Source organism: Rhinolophus hipposideros, assembly GCF_964194185.1.
Source record: "Rhinolophus hipposideros genome assembly, chromosome: 3".
Classification (NCBI taxonomy): Eukaryota; Metazoa; Chordata; class Mammalia; order Chiroptera; family Rhinolophidae; genus Rhinolophus; species Rhinolophus hipposideros.
Genome location: NC_138049.1, coordinates 13,241,068 through 13,262,768, shown reverse-complemented (window position 1 = coordinate 13,262,768; position 21,701 = coordinate 13,241,068). Strand labels below are relative to the sequence as shown.

The following is a 21,701-nucleotide window of genomic DNA, read 5'->3' as shown; positions in this document are numbered from 1 at the left end:
GATCTAGGAAAGCAAATTAACCCAAAGTTATTCTCTACTCCAGAAAGATGCCGGGAAGTCTGTTTACATTTCAGCTACCTTCTAGTTTAATTTTTTTGTTGTTGTTTTGGAATTGAAACACTATCTCTCTTTCATTCAAACATGTATGTAAGATAAACTATAGTTTTGAACATATAGAGAAAACATTTTCTAAAAAGTATTAGTTTGAGTATTTTTCTTCACAACAGTTTTTGGGGTACAGTATAATGCAGAGCAGATATTCCTCTTTTAACTTTTCTGGGTTAGATAGATAATTATTATATTTCTAGAGTAGAAAATAATATACCACAATTAAACTATATCACAATGCTTAGCCATCATAATAATAATAAAGTACATGTCAGAAAAATAAAGACTCTAAGAAGCATGAGAATACAATCTATCTTAAGCACTAAATATGGTAAAAGTTTCAGAAAATTTTCTAAGAGTTACTTCGAAGAAAGATTAGCACTTAAACAACATGAATTTTATAGAGGAAAACCAAGAAAATAGAGAAAATATCTTTTTCCTTGATTTCTAGTTGAGATGTATCATTGAAACTGAATACTCTTTGTGGAAAAGTGTACCTGGAGTTTGGAGAGTTCTTGCATGGAAGGCTGCTCAATCTGCAACTTGTCAGCACGCTTTTTTAATTCAATGATTCCTGCATCCAATTCCTTTAGCCCATCTTCAGCCTGCTGTATTGCCTGGGTAAAATTTATGCCAGCCATTAAAACTTTCACAAATAATTTCCCACAAAAAGTGTGACTATCATGTCTCCTCATTTATTCCTCCTCTCTCCATAGAAAACAATGCATACAACAAAACTCATTTCACTATTACCTACAAATCATGGGCACCTGTAATATGGAAAAGAGAAGACCCTTCTTTGCACTACAGACTAACTATCTTAAAGGTAAGGAGATTGGCGGGACTAAGGGTGGAGGGTCGGAGAACAATAACTTCCTTAAACACAAAAGGGAATGCCTGAATAGCAACACCTGAAAAAGAAGCATGAGGTAGGACATAATTAGACAAAGGTATTTGCCTGATTTTTCGAAGGGATCATATTCTGGTTTTTTGAAATGCAGTTTTGAGCATCTTTGGAGAGAGATTTGGTGAAGTAAGAAAAAAACATTACAGCATGGTCAGGGCAAGCTTACTTGTGAAGCAGAAAATCAAGCATCAGTAAGCATTACTTTACTTCCCCATGACTATTTTGTAACTACTAATTTGTACTTCTTCATCCTTTCACCTTTTTCACGTAGCCCCCAACCCCCCTCTCATCTGGCAAACACAGGGAATACAGTCAATAATATTGTATTGTAATAACTGTGTATAGTGCCAGGTGGGTACTAGAGTTAGGGATCACTTTGTAAATTAGGTAAATATCTAAACATTGTACTGTAGACCTGAAACTAATATAAAATAACATTGAATGTCAACCATAATTGAAAAATAAAATAAAACAAATATTACAGTGGCTGCAAGTGCTAAGCCTTGGCTTCCCAGCATGAGGTCTGTAGAAGCAGAACCAGATAGTAAGCCCAGTGTTCAAGAAGCTTACAGTCTGGTTATAGGAAACCAGAGTAAACAGAGGAAAACAAAACAAGGCTGAAATACAATTATGTACCACACTTGGTACACCTCATTCCTATCAGAGCACCTTGGAGAAGGGAGATCCCAGTGAATCGTGGAGCAGTCTCAGTAGGCTTTTGGAAGAAATGCAACCTCGGTTGCCCTTGAAGAATCAAAAGAACATGAACTCCAGATGGCAGATGAAACACATGTGTCTTATTTTCTTTCCTGAATCCTCAGTACAACCACAGCAAATATTTTATTTGCTTGTTTTTTGGTGTGTTTCCTGTATCCCCAACCCCCACCGCCACCCGGCACCATAAATTTACAAAAACAAGGAAAAAGGAAAATTGGAAATCAGAAGGATACATGTTAAGGGACTTAGGAAATCTGAGAAAGCTGAATCCTGAGCTAGCAAGGGATCTTTACCATCAAATTTAGAACAATGGGAATCTCTGGCACCCTGGGTGAAGTGGGAAGGGGTGCTAAATAAGGAGGTCTGCTGAACAGCTGCTTAGGAAGCAGTTACATTCCCACACCCCTTTCCTCATTCCACAGGGCCCCTTCCCTCCCCTGGAGAAAGGTGGCACATTTATTTTCTGGAGAAGGTAAAATAGTCTCTGGACTGAGAGGTTCCAGACAGAGTCGCAGGCCTGAGTACCTGACTGAAAGCAGGGATAAAGTGAATGAATGCCGAATGTGGAGCCTTGCATCTTCTAGAATGCTGCAGCCAGACATTTACTCTCCAGATAGGAAAGGGAAAAAATATGAAGACCAATAGAAAAGACCTAAACATTTAATACAAGGTTTCTCTAACAAATAGCCCACACTAGACCACCCTTCAATAAATCTCAAAATTGTCAATCCATCCATGAAGTTGCCATTTAGCTGTTTAGTCCCCCATCCTAAATGTGAATAGACAGCAAAGGATTTCCTGAGAAAAGCTTACAACATGGAAAAGAGATCAAAATAAGGAAACAAATAAAAGCAATATGGAAGGAAACAGATTATACAGGAAAAATAAAACTTCAACAACAACAAAAACCATTAGCATACCTAGAGAGATTCCAAAAAATAATGCATCTAGTCAAAAAAGAACAGGATACTACAAAAAGGGGTCACTTAGAAAACCTAACTGAGCTCTGGGAAAATTAAATGCACAAGAGTAGAAATGCAAAACTCAGCAGAAAAATTTGGAGTGAGAGTCTTCCAGAAAGCAGAGCAAAAGACAAAGAAAGAAATGTCTCTTGATAAGAAAATTAGAGGACTGGACCAGAATATGCAACATCTGGATTCCACAAAATCAGAGACATAAAATGGAAGAATGAAAAAATTAAGTAAATCATAAGAAAATTTTCCAAAATGGAAAGTGGAGATCAGCCAAATGAAAATGCCCATTGAGCTCCCCGCCCAGTGGATAACACAGACATGTCATTGTGAAATTTCAGAACACTGAAATTTGGAACTTTTGGGAATTAGAACGATTTTAGATTCCTCAAGCCAACACTGAGATCTAGAAAACAATGGAGTGAAGCCTCAAAACTCTATAAGAAACAGATTTCCAACCAATAATTCTAGAAAGAGCCAAGTTATCAATAAAACGTGATCATAGTATAAGAACATTTTCAGACATGCACAATAGTGAGAAATACATCCAGCATACATCCTTTCTTAGTAGGGAGATGCACTAACAAAACAAGGAAGCAATACGATAAAGAGAAACACTTGGGACTCAGAAAAGAGAAGATTCAGCAGAGGGAGAAGTGAAGGAAATTCTCAGCATGGTACGTAGTAAAGGCAGATAAAGGGAGATCTCTAGAAGACAGCTTTGCACCAGGCTTCTGGGGCCACAAGTCTGTTTGAGATCAGCACGACATGACTCAAAAGATGAATTTATTCAGAGGTCTCATCCCCATGCCTTCTGCAACTATTCACTTTTTAAACCAAGGAGGGTAAGGATGGAATCAGCACATTTTTCAGTTGCTTTCCATTTATTTAAAGAAACAATCTAGTTATTTACTTTTATCTGTGCATTTACTGTAGTTATATTGGTCAATAATAAGTAAAACTAAATGTGATCATGCATATCCTATATTTCCCATTAGAAATTCAAGGCAAAGCATCACCATGGCTGCTCAAATCTTTATTGGAATCAGGTACGTTATAAGCTAAAAGAGTAAGATAAAATTAAAAAGTCCTTTCAAGTAGAAAGTATGACACAGAAAAATGATTTTTAATTTGAGGAATTGAGGGAGCTCTTAAAAGCAGATAAAATTATGGTGAAGAGAAATCCACATTCACATATAATTTTGCAAACTATTTTAGGTGATCTCTCTCGGAGAGGTAGGTAGATGGATGGATAGATAGATAGATATAGATAATCTCTTTATATAGAGAAATATTTCAGGTGATTCTCTGTAGTCTACCCACAGAACCCTTAGAAATCTCCTGAAATTAGGTTATGAAGGTTTATTAAAACCCACACTTTTCATAATTACCTAGCTTATGAAATAGGAGATATTCTGTATAGCATCCTTTCCATTTCTTCTCTCCTCCCTGAATTCACTGCCATCACACTAGTTTGAATTCTCATTTCTTCTCATCAGGTCTGCTACGTAAAGCCGCATGATGGATATCTTGCATCGTGACCCTGGCGCTGCCATGCCAACCACTCAGAAGCAGGAGCTGGCACTGAAACTCATTCTCACCCTCAAATATCCCCAGTGACTTTCAACTGCCAGTGATTTCCAACCTGAGTACAAGTGTATAAGATCTATGAGGATGAAACACATCTTTCCTTTACATTCAGCCACATTCATTTTTAATTTTCATTTCTGTTTCTGTGTGTGCTTTACCACATAGTACCTGCTTATAATTAAAAATAAGTCAATAGTCATATATTTGTGGCATGTGCTTATTTTTTTTAACTAATGAGGTGTGCAATCAATAAAGTTTAGAGACCAATGGTTTATACAATAAAATGCAAATTCTCTGACATGCAATAGACCCTACAAGTTGCCTCAAATTTTCTCATCCAACCTTATTTTCTTTCAAACACATTCGTTCGTTGTAAATTCAGCTAAATAGGATTACTTGTTTTTCTCCTGAAGTGCTCGAATTATCTAACATATATGCCTTTGTTCTTGCCGATCTCTTTACGTGGATACCTTTCTTTCTAGTCTCTGTGTGTCAAAGCTTCAAAGTCCAGTTCCAGTTTCCCTTTTCAAAATTCTCCCTGGCCATCATCCTGCTGGAGGCACTCTATTCTTTTTCTTGTGTCCATAGTGACCCATCTGTACTGCCACCAGGACAGTATGACTTCCTGTCATAGGTCACTGACATTCATGTCTAATTTCATCATTGGGGCAAACGTCTTCAGGTCAGCATATGTCACTGACACCTTTTCCTATCTCACGTTGCCTAGTTCCATGCAGAAATAAGTGACCGAGTCATTGTAACCTGGCCAGTTTTTCAAACCTGGCTTTTCAAACCAAAATACATGACAAACAAAAATGCCACAGTAAGCCATTAATCTTTCCTAGAATATTTAATATTTCATAGTAAATCAGATCTACTCTATGCATTTGCTCTTGGGGAAAAAGGCAGCTATAAATACCTCTATTTGCTCTGCCACGGGCTGTTCAAACACATTTGCCAGTTTCTGTAGAACGATGTATTTGCTGTCAGCCAGTGACGTACACAGCACCTTCAGGTCATTCTAGGGAGAAAGGCAACAGGAAGATTTAATATGTGTAACAGGAAATTCAAAATGGTTGTAAACATAACACACATGCTTAGAAATACCAATATAATAATAGCGTGTGGGAATTTAAGTCCAGAAGAAACAGCACTGTCCTATGGGAAGATAAAAGAAACTGGAAACAATTTACCTAAGTGCCAAAATTGACTTTTGAAAAATTCGTTACACAAACCATTTCAGACTCAGTAGGAGAAGAAGTATACAAATAAAGAGCAATACCGGTCACCCTAATCTTGTTATGTCTGAAATGAGTGCACATGTTTAAATACTCCAGCAGAAATATTTCACTGATGATGTCTATCCTAGTAAAACGACCTGTAGATGTTATCATGATTTGGAGAAAAATATGATTCTTAAGAATAACATGATGCTTCTTCCCTTCTCTCCTCTCTTCTTTCTCTCCCTGACTTCCTGTTGTTTCCTACTTTTAAAGAATTTGCACAAGCTTATAAAAAGGCATCCAGAAGTTTAGGAAATCACTATTATCCATGATGACAAAAAACCGTATTAAGAGACAACACAAAAAAGACCTAAGCCAAGCCTTTTGTTCATAAACATTTCTCACTTACAAGTCCCGATATACTTATATTGAGTTAGATCTGTACAAAAAGGAGGTAACTACCAGAATTTTGGTACTCAATTCTAAAGGGAGTAGTAAACTAGAACAAAATTTGAATGATGAAAAATTTAATTTCCCTCCCTAAAATATCAGCAAATAAGCTCTATTTCTTATTGGTCAGCAAACATATATGATGGGCTGATTGTCCAATGCAGGTTGACTCATCACATCCTTTTCACTGGGGGCTGATCAGATACAAGTTTGCGTCACCAAGATGCAAAGATTCTGACTATCTCATGGGGAGAAGGATAATCACACCAAGGAAGAAGAAACATCTTTAAGGTTGTGTAGGAGCATTATTATACAAAATACAAGGCTAAAAAGCTAACCAGTGAGTGGATCAGGCAGTGACATCTTTTTAAAAAAAGAAATAAAATTAGAAAATAAAATTAGACCATAAAATTAGGAAAAAAAAGCATATGATCCTAAGAGGCAATAACTGTCACTAACCAAAACCCAAACTAAGCTGTAAACCTAGTTGCAGACTAAATAGGAAAATGTAATAACAGCTCTGGAAAAATGGTGCCAGAAGCAAGGGTTTTGCTTATGAGTTATGATGTTTGTATTACTCAACTGTTTGCAGGATGAGGCCATGTGGGCCCCTAGAGCTGTGACACATGTATCTGTATGTACAAAAAGATATTTTCCATTCATTTGAACAGATTCATAAGAAATACTTGCATCAACTTATATGTAGAACAACATTTCTTCAGTTAATGTAAATGGGTAGATAACTGTCAATAACATGACATGGGCTAGAAATAGAGTATGTATTTCCTGTACATCATCTTTATATTTTTAATAGCCTGTTTTCTGTCTTAGTTATATTCGAGTCAAGGTAACAGAAAACAGAGTTCCCATTTTTAGAAGCCACAGTAATTACTGGAAGAGACTGACAAGAAGACAGTAAAGCAGAGAACGGGTTTGATTTAAAAATTACTAAATAAAAGACTTTAAGAGGTGCTGATAACCATATGGATGTTGGTAGCTTCTTAGAAATGAAAATCTAAAGGCTTTAAGTATTTCTTATGACTATACTTGTGACACAGCAGGATAATTAGGGTAGCTATATATTATGTACATAACAGACATTACAATTTTTTTTTCTTATAGTCACTGGAATTACTTGTAGAACATTAAAGAGGCAGGATTCTAGCTGTTTGAGAAACAGGTCCACAAAAAGATTCAAGTTTTAAAATCCTTTGTGCTGCTTTTTTCAATAAGGAAGTCTTTCATTTTTCATTTTTAAAATAACTTAAAATGCTCAACTATAGAAATGTCAAGGAAATCTATTTGGGGTTAATTAAGTCTATGCGTGAAAAATTTCTAAAATACAGAATAGTAGATAGTTAATTTTATGATTCCATGTGGATCATATACATCTGTATAACATCTCTGCATTTTTCCAGATCGTCTGCTGGGTATAGGATAATGTTAGCAGTTCGGCAACAGCTAATATTCAAAGGTTCAGTGGAAAATGAAGCCATACCAGTCCAGTCACTATTGAGCACTGATAGCATACCAGGTGTCCGGTGCAAAGTGAATTAAAATGGTTTGGGACGTGACCTTTACTTAATACTGGGATTCTTTCTTTCAATTAAATTGGAGCACAAACATTTTAAAACATCAGTTTTTGTTCAGGAGCTGGCCACCAACACGTAGAAAATGGATGGTAAAAGAAAAATAGAGAACATGATTTAAAGAGAATTTCATGATTGCATGTGTTACACTGCGTCCTCTACACAAAAGGAAGTTCTGGAGTATTCACGCTTAGTTCACATTTTACTCTCCCTGACTCGAATCACCGATAAAAATGTCAATGTACTGAAGACACTAGCATAGTAAAGACAATTTGAAAAAGGGAAATATGCCTCCGAGTGATAAACACATTTGCACTTTTAACCCACCTCATTCATGGCTGATAGATTAGAATGCTGTTAAAACTCAGTGCCTTGTTTCATGCAAGATGGATTTCAGAGTAATGAAACCATTTATGTAAGTTGTACAACAGTTTTGCTGATTTTAGATATCCCATGTACACATGCACATGCCATCAGATTTTGCATCCAAAACAAAATACCCAAGTAATCAGCCCAGCTTTTCTTAACTCCATATGAAATGCTCATTCCTTTCTCTTATGCTACTCAACATAATAGATACAAATGCAAATATCCAGCTATCATCGTTCCTCTAGCCACAGGCTTCCATACCCAAATGTCTACAATGGCTATTTACATGATGTCTTAATTCTACCCCATATCCTTGCCCAGCCATTGGTATTGCCAGCGACCCATCTTGCCCATTGGTCAGTGACACTGCTATCCACCAGCTTCTCTGCCAGCCAACGCCCCTCAGATGCTCAGTCAGAGTTCCTGGAATTCCTCAGCTGTCCCCCTTCTCTCATTCCCGTATCCCAGCCATCAACAAATGCTCTCCTATTGATTCTGCCTTCAGAATACATCTTGACTAGGTCTACTATTCTCCATCTCCCCTTCCATCAGCCTCACAATATAAATTACAAAAATATTCTTTGAATCAAATCTTGGCTTTAGCTCTCAATAGTTCAATAACCTTGGAGAAGTAATTGAACCTTTCCATTGGTTTCAGGTCCTAATTGGTTATAATAAGTACTATTATTAATACCAACAACAATAATATATATATAAAAAGAAAAAAAAAACTTGCTGATCACTTACTATATTTCAGACACTGTTCAAAGTATTTTATACATTTTAACCATTTTATTCTCACAAACCCCTATGAGGCAATTAACGTAAGTGTGGTTTAACAGTTGTGGACTCTAAGGCTCAGGGGAGCAGACACGGTTATACAGCAGTAGGTGACAAAGCCAGACTTTGAACCCAGGGGTGTTGGCTTCGGAGACTCTGTTCTTCATTTTTGTTCTTCTGACTTTGCAAAATGAACATTAGAACAATGCTTAGGGATGTTGCAAAGATTAAAGACAATAGTACAAGTGGACACATTTTGAATAAAAAAATGACACACAAACGTTTGTGATAATTTCACTTTGTAGTTTTCAGAACACAAACTACTGGAAGGCAGTGATAATGTGTCCTTCTAGATAAATATCTAGAAAATTCCATGTTTCTGGGCTAATGCTACATTTATTTAACGTTGATAGTATTTTCTTTTTAGGCACATCAAAATGTTGACATCAAATTCTTGGCCTTAATTATATGTATCTATTTTATAAAACGTCTATGTCTGTGAAAACTAAAATTCAATTAAAACTTAAGTACACCCAAAGGGCACTTTTTATTAAGAATGAAAATCAACACTAAAAGTTTATCAGCAGCTTTTGCATTTGCTGAAACTTACAGTCATAGAAAAAGTTTCATAAGCACACAATGATTCAGTTGGCAACCGAACTGTAGTCTGGGGCTAAAAGGAGTAACTCTGAGGAATTAGGATTGGATAAGTTATACAATATATTTTAACACAGGTGGAACACATTAGTCCACAGTCACTTTCAATGGGCCTGGATACTGGAGTCTAGGGTTCATTCGGTATCAACAGCCCTTCCCACATGGGTCTCTGGTCATATATTTTAAACTCCACTATTATCAACTGGAAGTTGTCATTATACCATAAATATGACTTTTGGTGGTTGAATTTAAAGTTCTATTCAGCCCTTAGTTTCATTGGCTGGTTTTGTCAACCCTCCATCTCTAGGAGCATAAAACTCCTAGTTTTCTAATCTTCAAGTTCAATTGCCTTGTTTTTCTGTAATGTTCTTCCTTTTCATTGTACATTTGAGGAAAAAAAAAAAAGGTCTATAGCATACCTCAATAAGACACCCTGTTTATGACTGAATGTGGTTGAAGAATGGTCAAACATCTCTTGATAACATTTTACCTGGAAATTTAGTATTTGTTGAAGTCTTTCCTTCATTTGATGACAGCGTTGATTTACTACTGAGTCTAGCAAGGATAACCTTCCCAAAAGACTCCCCAAAGTGTCCTCAATAACATCACGATTATCACCATTCTCTGGAAATGCTTGGGAAAACAAGTTCTTGTTCTTATCCATTTCTTCGGACATTTCCTTAATATCTTTGGCAAGAGTCTAGGGTTGATAAAAGAGAAAGACATTTCAATGGTTAGATCCATGACTCTATATACGAATCAAGTCTTTTCCTCATAGAAAGTCAAGCATAATGTCATACACTCACAGACACGAGCTGCCAAACTCACCTCTTGGTTGAAGAGGCAAGTCTCTGTTTCTTCTGGCAAAAGTGCTGTGGCAACAAATATACATTGTTCAACATCATCCAACCAAGTGGAGGTGGCTGAGACCCCATCATATAACTTCTGTTCCAAGTGAGTGTTCTGACTCTTTGTCCCTCCACCCTGGGGGCGGGGGGGGGGGAAGAGAGGGACAGGAAATTCATTACAGTGTTTTGAGAAATCAAAAAAAAATACCAGGACAAGACTCTGGGGTCCAATGACTCTGCCTTTCAGGGCTATTGACTAGGGATGGTCTCAACAGTTCATGCCCAGGGGCGGACGAGTTCATGGAGACCAGGACCCAGGAGCGGACCCAGGAGCAAACCCAGAGCGCAGCCCTACCTGGGATGAAACCTCCTCAAAGACCTGGTTCAATCCATCCAGCAAAGACGTCACTGCAGACTTATCTTGGGCCTGCCCTTCCCCTCTGTATAATGGCATGCCAGACAGGAGCCGGTTTGGCCTGCTGTAGAGCTGCAGGCAAAGAGGGGCAGTTTATTTAAGAGCTCATGTACTATGTTCAGGTTTTCTCATTTAGAATTGCACACATTGAAGCAGATACTGGAACATCTGTCCTGATGAAAACCTCTTCCAGAGAAATATGACCTCTACAACACACTGTGTTCACAAAACATGGTGATCAGATTCAGCAAAGACAAGGTTTCCACTGATGGACCAAAAAAGTGGTGGGGAAACAGCCTGAAATCTCATCATAACCTTCCTCTCAGCTTGTCTTCTTGGTTTCAGCACTTTCTGTAATGAAATAATCCATCCCAAATACCAGACCTTGACTGAGCCTTTTGCTTTCACCATTCACTTTCCTACCCCAAACCCTTGTAGGCACGCACAGGGTCCCCCCAATGAGGATGATGATACAGCCCAGCACTCAAACTTTTTAATCATGGTTCCAGTCAAATTCAGTTTCCTACACTCTTTTTAGAACAGCTCATCGTCACCTGACCTTCCAGCCTGATTACTCATTATCCTCTGACGTGCCAGGCTCATTCCGCCTATAGGTGGAATGCCCACCACCTAGCAGCTCTTCAAAATCCATCATCATAAAATCTACAGTGTACCTACTATAGCGACTTCCCACTTTTTTTCACTTCTGCTTCCTTTTGAACTCGTCTTATGGAGACTACTATGGTTGCTTAACTTTTGAGAAATGTATAAAATATTTCCTTGGTTGGGTTACGGGTTCCTAGGACCATGAGTCATGTAGGGTATTCTGCGTGGGGACACTAAATATATTGGAGGTGCACAAACAAAGCAAAATTGCTCTGAGAGATAGATATCTGCTGACCCAGTGAACTTTAAGCTGAAAAAAAAAAAGTGCCCAGTTTTACACTTGAGGGTAGTAAGTATATCCAGTGCACAAAATTGTCAGTAAGGTGGAATGAAGAAGGAGGGATATGGAGTTGGACAGACCTGCATTCCACTCCCAGCTCTGCTTCTTCTTAGTCATGAGACCCTGGGCAATTATATAATCTCTCCAAGCCTTAGTTTATAAATCTACAAAGTAGAAATAATGTCAACGTCCCCACAGCATTGCTAGAAATGTTAACATTTAGGACACAAAATGTGTTCAATAAATGACCATTCCCTTTCTTCTCAGAGACTGTCACAGCCAAACTGTTTCTTCCTTGCTTTTTTCACCTCTTCACAACAAAGAGAAGAAAACAGCTTAGGAGTCCCTTTGTACAAATGACCAGTGATTCCTGAAAGAAAGCACGCATCTGCCAAAATGTCACAAAATAAAGAACATTCAGTGCTTTCCATTTCTAACTCCACAGGAAAGTGAGATATCAATGTGAACCTAAACTTTTAAACAGTCCTGATACCATGGGGCAATGTCAGTGGTCGTAGGACAAGTTTTTTTGCGCGTAAGCCTACATTGGGGACACCAGGGTGTGGACATGGCACTGACTGGGAGAAAAAGGAGCTCTTCAAGCTAAGGGTGGGTAATAGATGAAACATCCAGGAGGTCTGCAGTGCTGGATGGTTCATACAGGTGTTTTAAGGTGAATGGACTACAGGGGGGAACCCAGGGATTGGGTATTTAATAAACGGCAAATAAGTAAGCATGGAATATCACGAGAAATAGCCCAGATTTATCTTACTTTTGGGACAGTCAGAAAAGCCTGCAGTCCCTGAAGTAGGGCTGCACATATCCCTTACAGTCAAAGGAATGGGGAAACACAATAGCATGAAGGTGAGCTAGCAGGCAAGTCCAGGAGATCTACAGCAGAGATCAAGATTTCAAGCTGAGTCTGAGGAACGTTTGATCAGGGGTGTGAAGAAGGATTCATTCAAACAGGCAGCAGGTCCATGCAAAAGGCTAGAGCACCACTTGTCAGGGTGAGTATGGCTGGGACAACTGCCTTCAGGAGTACAGTGCTTTATATTCCCCAGAGCTGGGAAAATCCTTGGGGACATAGCAAAAGAGGCTCCTGGCCAGAGAAAGGGAGTGAGAAAGTGTGGCATGCCACACGATTTTGTAAAACATGATCAAAATGAATGGCTCTGGAGGGACTTCGGCACAGTTCCCCATAGATGAGCGGACGCATTCCAGCCTTGAGACCACCTCCTTTCAGGCTGTCCTGGCAAGCTGCATCTGCTTTGTCAGCTCCTGCTTTTTCCTCCTCAGGTGCACTGCATGTACTGATGCCCTTCACCTTTGGGTTCAGCCTCTCCCAGCCTCTAAACCAGTCCTGGCCAGAGCAACGAGGACAACGGCCTCCTCAGACCCACCGTAAAATCCTAGAATTGACTGTGTTAATACGACTGTCATGGAGTGGCTCACTGCTGGCCCAGGAGCCAGGGCGAGGTTTCTATCTTCAAAATCCTGCTGGGCCACGGCTGCAATAAGCAGCACAGGCTTGCCTAGGGGCCGGAGTCATTCACTAGCTCTCCAAGCGGTCAATTCCTCTGAGTCGCTGGCTTCTGCTTAGTGAACCAACAGCCATTATCTGCCTGGAACCTTCTGTTGCTATAGTCAATTCCACTGGATTTGGCTTGCCTGATGAATGAGTCCAACATCACACAGTACTTGCCCATCTTGGGAACCAGCCCACAGATGGGTCCTACTAGCTTTCCCTTCCTTTTAGACCCAGTGAGGTCCCAATAGTTTCTCACTAAGATCTTCTGAAACTATGAAATACTGGAAGTAGCAATGGAAAATAAAGATAACTTGACAATTTTGTTTCAAATTTGTGGGATTTCTTTTGTCTTAGATGTGTACTCCTATACCCTTGACTTATGTCCATAATTTTCAAAGTTATGAATAAAGGGGGGACACTTAAAATTGAATGATTCGTGCTAATGAGTACTCAGATATTAATCATCTCTGAGGAAAATCGTTATCTAGGAATCATAAATTTTCACATATAAATTTATAATTATTAGGAGAAACAGCATTGTTAAAAAATGTAGGAAGAATTATTTGTTTCATTTGATAATGAAAATATAGATTATTGCACAGTTATATTCTCAGCAAAGCTGTACATCTTTCACATTAGTTAATATATAAAAGCAAAATGTTTGATACCACTTGCTCTTGTTCCTGTTCCAGAACATCCTGTAGAAGTTTCTGCTTGGTACTAAATTCTTGATGTAGGCTTTCCCACTTCATTCTCATCTGGTCGTCAGCAGGTGATTTCTCCCCTTCCATCCCCAATTCCTGGGATAACACATCAGGTTTTTCGCTATTAGAAGAATAAATAAGTTTACAATGTGTGCAAAAAGGTGGTAAGTTTTAGGTAACTGGCCTCTACAGTTTAGACCTGGCCTCTAAAATTAGAACCAGATTACTTTAATTTTTAGTTTACACTTTAAAACTATAAATTACAGTAGAACATTTGAGCCCAACTATAAAACAAATATATTCTTACTCATAATTAAACCAAGAGCACAAGAATAATTACAATATACATTGACAACAGCTCAGTATTAAAAATATAAATAATCATAACTTTTAGAATCAGAAAGTGTATGGACTAGTAGTACCCTTTGACAAATAGCCCACGACTTAATTCAAAACCAGTAAAAATGCAACTTAGTTTACTGAGAGTTTTTACTCTGAGTTGAAAGAAAATACTAGTGGCCAGGTGGCAGGACATAATGGGAGCCCAGAATATGGAAGCAAGGCATGGCACATAGTCCTTAAAGACAGGCAGCCATGTGGCAGCTGAGAAAGACGATGGCTTTAAGGGTGAGACATATCTGAGTTTGAATCCCTGGATCCAGCACATTAGATCTTTGGATTCTGAATAATTAGCTTCATTTCTCTAAGCCTCCATTTTCTCATCTTTACAATGAAAATAGGAATTATTTTGCGGAATTATGAGAATTAAACTAAGAGAATATATGCATAATGCCCATAGCCCTATCTGGCAAATAGCAGTCACTCAATAAATGGGGCCTAATGATAATGATAAGGGTAATAAAATGAATCTAGGGGACCCAAGTTCCAGTAGATCCTAACTTATGAGGAATTTTGAAGTCCTAACTAGAACCACAACATATGAAACGTATATTAAACAGTAATCATTATTTTGATAGAACTTTTTGCTTGAGTGGGAAAAAAATTAGAAATTCTTTAGCAGGATAATACTACACACTACCCCGAAGCCAATTCTTTTCAGAATAATTGAATACAATAGTTTCTTTAGGTAAGTCTGTTGAAAGTAAGCCTTGAAAACTACCTATAAGCCTGTGATACAAGAATTCTATTTCTAGGATATAACTTAGAGAATCTATTCTGCTTGTGCAATTAGAGATATATTAAGGAGGTTAAGTTCAACAACCCTGGGATCATAAAAAAAGAAATGGCAACAATGTAAATGCCCAACAATAAGAAAAGGGACGAATAAATTATGTTCCCAAGATAAAATACTGTTAAGCAGTGACAATGAAAGAACTAGATCAATGTGTATCACCATGAATTGACCTAAAAAGGTAATGTTGCGTGAAAATAAAAGCCAAAATAAAATTGACACTTCCAATTTTGTTATGCTAGTCTCTGGACTTTTCTGTGAGTTTTTTTTCAAAAAAACTTTTTCAATAAAAAACAGTAAGTATTTATGAAATTAAATTTCTCTACTGTCCTGTATTTTGTGGTAGTGAACTTATAATTCACCACTTTTACTTTATTTATGTTTGCATAACAATTTGGTTTAAATCCGGGGATATTTAATATCTCTATTCATATATTTAAGCATTGACACATATAAAATATCACCAGCAGAGCAGTCTTAAATTAGACCATAGCCTTTCATTTCCCATGAAAAATATTCTTCTTTCCCTTTGATATTTATATCAATTTCCAGTTGTTTCCTTGGAAATCTTGGAATTACCCCTCCATCAACCCTCTTATATGTCACATAGTCCTTATTTTTCATATATTACATTTGTACCCTTAAAGCAAGTTATGCTCCTCCCACAGGGGTTTTCTTATATAAACCAATTCCCAACTGATAGTTTTAGAATATCAGCTAATACATTAAGGACTGAATATAAAGCTTAACATATATATAATATATATCTACATTACATATATATTATATATATGTATTGCATATATAATATACATATATGGCTTCTGAATATTGCTTAACTTGTGCTTGGTTGTTGCTTTGTATATTTATGCATTGGCTTGAAAGGCGTGGTGGAATTGTAATTAACTAGATTTAAAGGTGACTTTTCTAAAGAATTTGTGTAAAAATTAAAGAATTTATAAGCAGTGTTTAAGGTGAATCTTGTATAGAAAGTATCACAGAGCAAATTGCTCTTACAAGTATTTTCATATTTGTAAGAGTAATTTGAGGTTGTTTGCCTTTCATCTGAGTCCTTTCCAAAGCTAAGGGCCAGGAATGAAAAAAAATAAAAAGAAAAGAAAAATTCACGGTAATAAAGTTGCAGAAGATTTCCATTGCTTCTTTTTGTGATGAGGAGGCAATGTGTGAATGGTTCTTTGTAAAAATAGAGTTAGGCAAAAATATTCAGAAAACTATGAGGGATGAATAAACATCTGAGAAGAATTGGAAACAGAACAGAAGATGCAAAGTGAAAGCAAGTCTGGACTCAGAGTCAGCATGGAAAGAACAGGAACAGCGTTTGTCATTTTGGATTTATACAGACACATATTTACGGCCTTAACAGCATTTTTAAGCCTGATGGACAACAGAGATTTTTTTTTTTAACCCATTATATTTTAGCACAATTTTTACAGATTTAGGGTTATAGTCAGGAATTCCTGACTATAGACGTCATAGTAGTATCCATTCCGATTCTTTTACATTGATATTTATCAATTGTATCAACATTTTTGCTGTTTCTTATTTTGTTTTTCTTTTCTTGAATGCCTTCATATTTCCTAGATATTTTGTCATAATATGTCTATTGCATTTGCCTTTTAGTTTTGTTTCTCTCTATCATTTTGCCCTTGAAATTCCTACACACACACACACACACACACACACACACACACACACACACACCATCATCATATATGTGTATATATGTATATAGTCAACACTGATGTCTTATGTCAACAACCTATGTCAGCACTGATTAAACGGGAAAAAAAAATAAAAGAAAAATCTCCAAATATGTCCTCTCCAAAGGTAGTTTTGATAATCTACATTCTAGTCTGGTTCTTACTTAGATGTATATGTTTACTACACATTCAATTTCATATTACATTTTTACTTAGTATCACATACATTTTCTGATACTGTTATGTAATTTTTGGTTATTATTATATATGCATAAATTTTTTCTTAGGCTTTTTAATACTAATGGGCATGTTTATCTTTCCAACTATTTGGTATCATAAATATTACAAAAATTATCTTCATAGTATGTATTTCCTCCCTTAGGTTATTTCCTCCCAATAAACGTTCAGAAATGAGAACACTAGAGTTAATGGAGTTCAAGTTATTCACCATCTTACGGTTGCCAAAGGATACCACTAAACTGCAACATTCAGCAATCCATGAACACCAAGCTTTCACTGAAACTTTTTCCCCAATGTTTTAATTTTGAAGAAAGTTTTTCTATCTATCCCCTCGGTTGACATTCACAGCTTTCACAGCCCTTCTGTGATGAAGGTAGTCAATCTTTATTCTGATTCTACAGATGAGCAAACTGAGGCTCATTCTGCTCTGCTGCAGTGCCTTTTCCTTCCAACCTTTCAACCAAATCTTCAACTGGAAGATTCTCCACTTCCCTACTTCTGTCTTTAACATTTCACTTTTTTGTGTATGTGACTTTCAGTCTCCACTCCAAATCAGGACTCGAGGCTCAAAGACTTTGCATGTAGAAATTACAGAAACAGATCAAGAAAAATCAAGACATTTAGTAGGCACATATATTCAGTTTTTAGAAGGGTGTTAGGGGAAGACAAGCTCTTGTAGGGACAAGGTTTTGCAGTTAGATATTCAGTTAGAAACATCATGGATCCAATTTTATATTCATTTCTTATTTGACTTCAAAGAGTGAACTCAGTGTATTCTCTGGACAGATATACTGAGCATACTGGAAAGAGGGCAAACAAGCTAGCCATCATAATTAATCACCATACTCACACTGCGCAACAAAACGTTCAAGTAAATGTAACACCATAAAGGGAAAACAAGATGATTAAATTTTTGCAGAGGTTTAAAACAAAATTTTGAGTGAGATATTTACATTGCTTCCAATGTCAGGAAAACAGTCACAAGAAGAGATAAAGTGTTTCGAAACATACCCAACACCACCAGAGGTCTCTGCCACTGAGTGCTGGGTTAGAATTTCCTCTCCACGACTGGCTACCGACCGGAGGAGACTCTTCTGCTCTGCTAATTCCTGTTCCAACTCCTGCTCAAGGAAAAGGACAAATGGAAACCGTTGATACTATGTGAATATCGTATACAATCATGGTTCTATGTCTATAAAATTACCAGAGAAGTCTTATAGTAAGTTTTTAAATTTGCATATTAAATTTAAAAATGTAAAAAGGTGTGGTTTAGGTAAATGTGCAAACATCTTTCCAAAGTACTCTAGCTTTCTTGGCTTTGATAAAAAGATACCCAAAAAATATTGGTGGTGGGTGGGTGGGTGGGGGGGGAAATGAAAAATAAAAATTTTGCTGGGCAATGGTGCCCTCCAGTGGTACAAAATGCACTTTGACTTTTCAAAATCAATCTTGCCTTGTTCTAGCTAAGATGGATCCTCCAGAGCAAGTAGCTCTCTTAATTCCCCACTTACTCCATAAATTGGATTATCAATAGATTCAGTGTCACTCTTTCATTATTTATGATAAATGCCTTTAGTCTTTGAAAAAGTAAAATATTTTAATATGCCCTATACAAAAAGTTGAGGTATCAATGAGAAATTGTTCTTATTCTTACCCAAATAATTCTCATTCAAAGCTCATTTGTTTCACTAGGCAATAATTTGCAATCCTATTTTGTGATGGTAGCTACTTGAAATTGCATTTCTTTAAAAAAAAAATGTAACTCGGAATTTAACCAATTCTCAGAGGCCTCCCGGAGGTTTGTGTTATATAAAATAGACTCCAATAGGAGCAGGCCTGAAAATACAGTAGGTAACCTTGATAAGGCAGATTTTAATTGTTACACTATTTGGAAAGCTTTTCTTAAAAAATAGACTTTAAAAATGACCTATCATTCCAGGGGTCACACGTCAGTACATTGAAACACTTAGCCAGGACTTGCTTGTATCCAAAGAGAAGCTAAAGGGGTACTCTGCCTTTACTGCAGTAGTAACTTGGCCTTCTAAAACATTTCTCTCAAGGTGTTTGCTTAGCAGACCTGCTAGAGAGAGGTAGGAAGTGCTTTACTTTTTGGTGCTGGAGACTGCTCTGGCGCTGGTGGGCCCACGTGGTGCGAGCTTGGGCCAGCCATTCCTGGACACTGGGGCTCTGAGTGACGCTTAGGTCCGCATCGCTCTCCTCCTTTTCTTGTGCCGTACCCTGCTTTTAATGAGGCAGAAATCAAGAGTCATACTACCCACAGGAAAACCTTAACCAAAACAGAGCACCGAGTACTTCAGTGTGGTCTATGTAATACCAGAGTGGCCCCATTTGGATATGAAACCACATTTAACAAATTAAAAAAAAAAAAAGGTCACACAAAACCCATCAAATTTATGCCATTTGCAGGAGGACGAACAGTCAATAGATGATTATGCTCAGAAATATTTGAGTGAGAAAACTGCCTATTTAGAGGCGAGGCTTTTTAGCTGACGGATGTGGTCACCAGATATTATTCCCGATTTTTTTTCCACAAGAACATAGTAACTCTAGCTCTCACTTCCTGTACTATCACCACCAGGACCAGACCTCACTGCCATCTGCTGCCACTGCTGGCTTCAATAAAGGTCGACTAAAGGAGAAAGACAAAAGTAATTATTTATTACCTGGGCAGGAATTTATCGTTCCTGTTTGTTCTGTTGGAATTTAAATGGCCCTGAAGTATTGCATATCAGAATGGAATTAGTTCTGAATGACAGCCTCTCTACTCACATGCCAATGGTGCCAAAAAAATGTAGACAAGTGGACACTTTGGTCGACGTTGCTCAAGCAGTAGTTCGCCATAATCAGAAGTGTCTGGACGCTGATGGTAACCACTTTGAGCACCTCTTGTGATTGCAGAAGTCAAGCGTGACTTGTATTCATCTTTTGTTATCGGTATATATTGAGTATTACAATTTTAATACCGGTTTCCTTTCTTAAGATGGTATACATTCTTTTGGCACCCTCTATATGTGCGTATGTCAAAGGATCGATTATAAAATTTTAATATAACTCATTCACTAAATACTTATGAAGCACCCACTGTCTGTCCATCACTGTTCTAGCACTGGGGGTATTTTGCCAAGGAGGAACCAGACAAGGGCCCTACTGGACAGACAGACAATAAACCAGCAAGATAGGAGAGATGGTGATAGGAGCTACAAAGAACAGGAAACGGGATAGAAAGTGAAGGTGAAACCTTTCTTAGACTGCCCAGAGAAGGCATCTTCAGAGGTGACAACTGCTTTGAGTACTGAATAATGAGAAACTGCCAGCCTGGAAAAGGTCTAGGGGGAGGAAGGGCCTTCCAGGCCTAGGGATCAGCAGGAGCAAAGCCCGAAAGGAAAAAGAAGTGTGGCATGTCACAGAGAGTAAGAGCAGTGAAGGGGCCGGTATGGCTGGAGCAGGTGGGGCAGAGAAGAGGGACATTCTGTAGGCTGTTGCCACAGAGGAGTCACCCTGTTGTCCAGGTTCAGAGCTGCTGGTCCCATCCTCCCATCCCTTCGTTCTTCTCTGCTGAATCTGACCGTGGAATGGGATCCAGTCACTACAGCTCATCTGGCTTGACTGCCCAAAAGGACCATTCTGTTTCTGCTAGTTTAAGAATTTCACACTATTACAGGGAGTTAGATGGGGTCGGTGTGCCCTTCTTTCTTCTTCAGTAGAATCTCATAATTAAATTTTAAAATGTTTGAGATGATGAACTTTGCAACATTGGTATCAGTGCTTGAAGCTAAATGAACAAAAGGAAACAGTGAAATCTACAGGGTAGTATTATATATAATCCTCTCCCAGATTCTGAGCCATCTTAGCTCATAGGTACTTCCTTTCCTTGATGACCCAGACTCCCCGCAAGAGAATGTGGTGTAGGTAGAGTGATGGGGGTGCCATGGATCTGAAATATGCTATCTGCATTTTGCAGGACCTTCAGAATGGGTGGTTAGTGACAACCAGCTCAGGATATTACCTAGTCCTCCAGGAATGCCTCTCCCAGAAAAACAGCGGTTTTCCTGAAAGTGGGAGGTGTAGGGTGGGTGGACACTCTTCCAGTACTGACACCCATAAATTTCTACATGAAACAGATTCTCTCCCATCTGAAGACACACTGTCTACCCAGAATAAGCTCGGAGAGATCCTGGATCTTCTGCTAAGGACGAAATAGCAGGTTAACGGGGCTTGTGGAGAATGACCTCAAAGAAATTAGTGTACGAGACTGAAAGTTGTTCTCTGCCAGAACTGCTCCAGCTGATGAAACAGTGGCCATGGGCACGACCTTCTGACCATCGTTTATGGGATCCAATCACTTCCTCTCTGCTCTGCTCCTCAGCAAAGGTTTGTTTCCAGAGCCCAGCCTGAAGACTCGCGTGGCAACTTCTCAGGGCACCACCTTACCCTTCCAGGCAGGTTACTACTATTTATCTGAGAGCTTTTCTTTCAAGTTCCCCCCACACAGTATTTGTGCTTGGAAAAAAAGACAACTGCGATGTTAGGCCGTAAGGACCGCTCACCGACGTTTACATGCACAGATACATACTCAGATTCGAAGATTCGAAGTCTAAGGAAGAGACTCATATTTGACTGAATCCACAGCTTTAGAGAAAAATAAATTATGCAACATCTAAAGCAGATGCCTAGCATGTACTCTCTAGGTGATTAGGGTGGTTTTTCAGTGAGTAAATTTTT

The 21,701-nt window shown here is 38.2% G+C and overlaps 1 protein-coding gene across 19 annotated transcripts in view; it reads right to left on the bottom strand.

The window, feature by feature from the left end:
• The window catches only part of SYNE1 (spectrin repeat containing nuclear envelope protein 1), a gene marked incomplete at its 5' end in the record, with an annotated part of 420,585 nt that overhangs the window by 102,404 nt on the left and 296,480 nt on the right, over positions 1–21,701 (bottom strand). For 13 of the 19 annotated variants that reach the window (XM_081044694.1, XM_081044699.1, XM_081044700.1 and 10 more), the window contains 8 exons: positions 606–725; positions 5,213–5,314; positions 9,852–10,061; positions 10,190–10,345; positions 10,565–10,696; positions 13,770–13,926; positions 17,970–18,079; positions 19,065–19,199. In XM_081044694.1, coding sequence (XP_080900820.1) covers positions 606–725; positions 5,213–5,314; positions 9,852–10,061; positions 10,190–10,345; positions 10,565–10,696; positions 13,770–13,926; positions 17,970–18,079; positions 19,065–19,199 — 1,122 coding nt within the window. The remainder of the gene's footprint in view (positions 1–605; positions 726–5,212; positions 5,315–9,851; positions 10,062–10,189; positions 10,346–10,564; positions 10,697–13,769; positions 13,927–17,969; positions 18,080–19,064; positions 19,200–21,701) is intronic. The other 6 variants (XM_081044701.1, XM_081044697.1, XM_081044685.1 and 3 more) reach the window with 3 other exon arrangements.